Source organism: Nestor notabilis, unplaced genomic scaffold (genome assembly GCF_000696875.1).
Source record: "Nestor notabilis isolate BGI_N333 unplaced genomic scaffold, ASM69687v1 scaffold13660, whole genome shotgun sequence".
In the NCBI taxonomy this organism is placed as follows: domain Eukaryota; kingdom Metazoa; phylum Chordata; class Aves; order Psittaciformes; family Psittacidae; genus Nestor; species Nestor notabilis.
In genome coordinates this window covers 129,566-135,454 of record NW_009911704.1, presented here as the reverse complement: position 1 = coordinate 135,454, position 5,889 = coordinate 129,566, and the positions used below count along the sequence as shown (strand labels likewise).

General features: G+C 46.1%; 1 protein-coding gene across 1 annotated transcript in view; it reads right to left on the bottom strand.

The window, feature by feature from the left end:
* Positions 1-3,725: 3,725 nt before the first annotated feature.
* LOC104406894 (collagen alpha-1(V) chain) overlaps positions 3,726-5,889 on the bottom strand; it is a gene marked incomplete at its 5' end in the record, with an annotated part of 104,397 nt that continues 102,233 nt past the window's right edge. Inside the window, one exon of the mRNA XM_010016014.1 lies at positions 3,726-3,942. Coding sequence (XP_010014316.1) covers positions 3,796-3,942 — 147 coding nt within the window. The remainder of the gene's footprint in view (positions 3,943-5,889) is intronic.

Genomic DNA, 5,889 nt, shown 5'->3' with positions numbered 1-5,889 from the left:
GTTAAATCTTTCTAGCTAAGTCTAAGCAATTAAAGTTATTTCCCTCCTAGTTTCTTTCTGCAGCTGTGGTACCTCTGCATTTCAGGGGTCCACTTGGATATGAGTTTTACCACTAATTGCAACCAAAGAATGAAGGGGAGAAGCTGATGGGACACACAACACAGCTGGGTCATTACTAAGCTTTCTGCACAGAGTGGGATTGTGTGTGTGTGTGTGCACTATACGCACCTGAAGGGTTGCAAATAAGGACACATTCCTAAAGTCCAAGCATCTTCTTGAACCTGCAAACCAGCAGCACCAACCAAATGTTCTTTGCAAGAAGACCGTGGGACCCAGTGTGATGCAAGTCCAGTAGCAGGGGCTGATGGTGAATTTGATGATGTGACTTATGGTGGTTTCCAGAACAGCCATAACCTTCTTGCATGTCCCTGGAGTGAAACCCACAGGAGACAAGGAGGAGAGGATGAGCAGAGTGTCCCTCACATTTCTTCCCCTAGCACATCCATGCAGCAGTGTCCTGGGGCCAGGGCATGAGTTTGGGGGTTGAGGAGCTCACCGAGAAGCTGGAGAAAGGGTTGGTTTCCTGAATTCATCTTGGGGTGAGAAGATCATCTAGAGCAAACACCGCGGGACCAAGCAAAGGCTCCCTGGGTGCTAGTGGAGAAGGTGGAGAGCCGGCGGCCACTTGATTTCCTCATCCAGGTTCCACTGAAATCCCCAGGTTGGATTTTTGCACTGAGTTGATTGGAGTTTCTCACTGAGGGGAGAAAAAACATTCCAGGCCTGGAAATTCTCTCTCTGGTGGTTGGGTTTAGTATCTTGCAGTATATACGTTACCTTTAAGCACTGTCACTGCTCCTCGGATGAACTCTTCAGGCTCCACTGAGCAGAGGGGTCGTGGGGAGATCCTGCTGCAACCAACTTCAAGAAGACATTCACATCATGTGGGGTTCGGTGGAAACAGTAAACTTGATTTATTGAAAAAATCTATTACATTTATTCCTTTATTACACAGGTTTAAAATATTTTAAAATAGCTCTTATGGGCATTACACTTAAATTTTATGACATGTTTATTGGACTTTGAAGAAATGTACAATATGTCACTTGACACTATAGTTTAAAAAGGGCCTTATGTACTAGAATTTGTTTTTCCATAGGCTTTATTTTTCTTATCAACATTTGTTCAAGTCAATATATATTAAGGGAGGAGGGAAATAAAATTACACAAAAAGAATGTCTGCAAATACAAGTAGTAATTTTATTGCAATATACCGTAGCTAAGTGGTCTGGGGGAATCAGAACAGTCGGGAGCTCAGTACAATTACAACACTGTGGAACTCGACAGAGGATTTTTTTTTTTTCTTTTCTTAAAGCAATGAAATAAAAGGAAAAAAAATAAAAGAAAAAAGCTCCCTTGATGAAAATTTATAACAGAATCACATGACCTGGGCAGGCACACACATGTGTACATACATCAAGATATGGCTTTTCTGTTGCAGGGAGGAACGTGCAACCTTTCCTGACCTTCCCACTGCTCCTGAACAAGGCTGTTGCCAAGGTGACTGAGAAGCTGAATTCTCCTATATATTATTATCATATTCTTCTTTTCACTGCTTTGCTGCCGGAGTCTGCAGGGTTTAGGGTAGCACCTTATATATTTTTCTTGTCCCCCAAGTGGAAAAACAATAATGTAAGAGAACAGAGCAGGAGAAGGGAGAGGGATGGACATGGCTCTCCCAGACCGACAAGCACCGCGCGGCATCGCCGCTGCCTCCAGCACGGCTTCGCCTCCCTTCCTTGGCTGCTGCTGCTCTCTGCTTGGGAAGGAGGGGGGAGAAGACATCAGATATAGGCCTTTCTTCACAGTAAATGTGATGTCTTTTCCTTTACGGTGAAAGCCCCCCTTTGGCTCAAGCGCTGCTGGAATTCTCCAGGCCAAGTAATTAAAAAAGCACCCTGCAACATCTATTTTCCAGCTGAGAGATCTAACCAAGGAAAACGGGCAGGGGGAAGACACACAGACAAACACATGGAAAAAGAAGATGGTACCACCAGGTTGCGAGCCGAAAACGCTGCATGGGAAAAGAAAAACCCCATCCTGGCATTGCCACCGTGGGAAGACCAAGAGAACTGCAGACTCCCGGGAACGCGGCGGGCGGCATCCCACCCGGCTTCAGCATCGCATCAGGACAGCCAGCAACTACATAAATTAGCACCACAAACATGCAGCGAGTGGGTACAATCTGGTGTGGCTCCCACTGCCTGAGAGGCAGCGATATTCTTGGGGAAGAAGGAGAAAAAAAGATGTGAACACTTAATACTTTTTCTACATGGACCGTACGAAGGAACGAGTGGGTCTTCTACGTAACAAGTACAGAGGGGACATGCATTTATAATCAAAGACTGTAGCAAAAGCCTCCAGTCTGCGTTGAAAGCAGCTAAAAAGCAAAAGCTGGTGGGAGATTGGCCAATGGCAGGGTATCACCAGTGTTCTCTTAAAGTCATTCAAATAGATAGCACCACAGAGACATGTAAAAATAAAAAGCACCTTTTTGTTTCCTTTTCTTTACACTTTATATTCAGAGAGGACCAATGGGTTTTCCCTTGCCACTGCAATCTGCCGCTGAGAATGGAGGGGGGGTTTAAATCATTATTACTTTAAAAGAATGTTAAATGAAAAAAAAGGAAGAATTAATTTAAAACATGGATGTGAAGGTAAGCAAGTGGATAAAAAGGCAGAGACTCAAAGCAGATCCTGCTTGTACATCAGGGTTTTTGTAGAGACCTTGTTAAAATGTGGCTTTAACTTCCTTATTCTGAAAGGAATCATTCTACAACATGGAATTGCCACCCTGTGGGCCCTCATCCTGCCAAGGCTCGTGCCTGGGTACAATTACAAGACCCTCCGGGGCCAGGGTTGGGGTTCGGAAGAGGCAGGAGCAGGTTTGCTGAGAGCCACTGACCGTGTCCCTGGGTGAACGCTTGCCTGGGTGGTGGTGGGAAGGGAGCTGGGTTCAATCTGGGCAGGGTCACATGCATGTTTTGAAGCCAGAAACATTTCAGCATTTAAAATAATATACAATACAAATATTTACTTACAAACATACAAAAATATAAGCACCTTTAATACATGGGAGAGAGATGCCCAGTGCGACTTTTCCCTACCAAATTCATGGGGTGTAATTTTGTAAAAGGTGGAATTACATGATTCAGTGGAGATATTAAATATTCTGGAAGTGACCATGACATCTACTTGCTAGAGCTGGTCCCAATCTGCTGGAAGTCAACAAAATGCCTCCAATGAGCTTTGACAGGTTTGGGTTGGAGCCAGGAGTGCCGGGATTTCCACGTTGAGCTGAACACTGGAGTTTCAAGGTTCTTCCATTTTTCCGCAGAAGCAAACAATGATCTACAGGCAAGTGCTTGGTATCGCTTCGTGGCAAGAAGAAGATGAAACAGCAGAAGCAGCAGCAGCCTTTGCTGGCGGTGGGGCCTGCTGGGTGGCCATGGAGCAGCAGCGGTGGGAGCAGCACAGGGCCAGGTCCCTGGGCCACACGTGCAGCGGTTGGTCATGAGATTCTGTGGTGGGATGGTTCCTCGCGGGGAGCGGAGGAACCAGGGCAGGATGAGGAACAAAACGAAACGGGGATAAAAAATAACCCATCGCTGTCCAGTTTCAGAACGTGCATGTGACAAGGAATTCTTTTTTCTCTTTTTTTCTTGTTTTTAATTAATTAAATGGCGCAATGAGGTTACGAGGTTGCTCATTTGGAGACTAGTTTTCAGGTGGCTCTTAGCCCATGAAGCAAGCTGGTCCCACCTCGAATCCAAATTTCTGTGATGCTTCTCCGAAGTCATTGAACATGATGTCGACTATAGGAACTTGCTCTACTTTGGGTGTGTTGATTTCCAGGATAGTCTTCTGATAGCCCTTCTTTGCCTGATAGGGAGAAAAGAGAGAAGAGGAGCTCTGGTGATGTCTTCAACCCAACAGCAGCAAGTTCACATGGATAAGCATTCACCAGTAAGCTGGGAATACCGCGATGATCTTACCCAGTCATTTCTGAGCTGAATTTGAAGCACCCAACCGCACATTTGCCCTGCAGATTTAGCAGAGAGGCTCTCAAGCAGGATGGTGACCCACTGATGATGGCCCTATTGTCCTGAGCCCAGACTTTGGAGCAGAAGAAGCTGCTGCTTCCATGCACATCAAAAGACACTAAGTCTGCTGTTAGCACGTCTCACAGCTGGAACAGGAGCCTGGTTGTGGTATAGCTGTTTTGCATCCCCGAGGACACACATGGGTTGTTGAGCAAATAGAAGGGATTTAATTTGAATATATTAGTTTGACTATTATCCCAGTGCTACCGGAAAGATCCCATTTAAAGTCTGATGGAATTCACAAGGTGATGGTGTCTTTTTAGTGTGCCTGGTAGCCACGCGCTTAGTTCCAAAGTATAAATAATTATTAGAGAAGCAGAAGTGCCCCTGAGGGCGTACAGAGCTGCACAAACAAGTGGATTTATGGAGCAGCTTTTGGCTCTACTGTACCCTCTGATTTGTGTGTCTCGGAAGAATAGGCTGTATCACAGAATGAGCTGTGATAACACATTCAAATAACAGCCTAAACATCAGCCTTTAGCATGGGTCCTTCCAGGACTCCTGTGGCAGCTCCATGCCAGGCAGCCCAACCTCATTTTCCACATGGTGGGGCTCAATCTTAAGTATCTTGCCTGTGGTTCAGGAAAGATGATCTACCAGGGTACCATAAATGGTACAGGAGATGCAGAGCCTTTCTGCAAGGCTGCAATAAGCTCCTTTGTCATCTTTTACCTCCTTTCTACAGCCCATAAGAACATCTCTTGCAGAGAGAGGCGGCCTGTGAGAAGCAACCAAGCAAATAAACTCAAAGGAGCTCCAGTCCTTTTTCCATGCAAATATCCCTCATTAGGGAGAGCAATGCCCGGCACCTGAGCCAAATAACTTAAACCAAAAGGGTTTTCAGCCAGCACACCTGCCTTAAAACTTGCAATGTGTGATCCTGCAGCATCCCTGACACTTAAGAAGGGAAAGGCAGAGGGAAGGCACTTTCCAGCAAGGACACATTGCTTTAGCAGGATATATGAAGTACTTGAGGATAAACTTCACAACATGGCTTCAGAAGTGGGATGGATGAATGGATGCCCTTTCCCTCCCTCTGAGAGTGCTAAAAGAAGTGATTCTTATCTGATTTTCCTCATTGCTCCTACAGTAAAACATATGAATGTGCCAGAACAGAACCACTTTAATCTCGTATTCTGTGGAGGCCTTTTTCTTTCGAACATCTCAATCTTTCTGTCCCGTGGGCTTCAAGTGCTGCAGTTCCAGAGGGTGAGAATTACATGTGCCTCTGCACCAGCATGCTGGGGCTCAAAATAAACACCAGCAGCACCCGCTTTGCCAAAATTTTTAGCTCCTGAGGGCAGATTTTTCAGAGCTCAATCCCATATCAGGCATCCAACCATCCAACAACAGGAGGCAGAGGCAAAGGGAGGATGCTGGGTCCCTTCAGAAACTCACTGCTCGCCTCTCCCTGGATGAGTGAATAAAGTTGGATAAAGCCAACTGTATTCTGGGCTGTATCAAAAGAAGCGTGACCAGCAGGTCAAAGGAGGTGATCCTGCCCCTCTACTCTGCTCTTGTGAGACCTCACTTGGAGTATTGTGTACCGTTCTGGTGTCCTCAACATAAAAAGGCCATGAAGCTGCTGGAGCATGTCCAGAGGAGGGCCACGAGGATGATAAGAGGACTGGAGCACCTCCCGTATGAAGACAGGCTGAGAAAGTTGGGGCTGTTCAGCCTGGAGAAGAGAAGGCTGCGTGGAGACCTCATAGCAGGCTTCCCATAT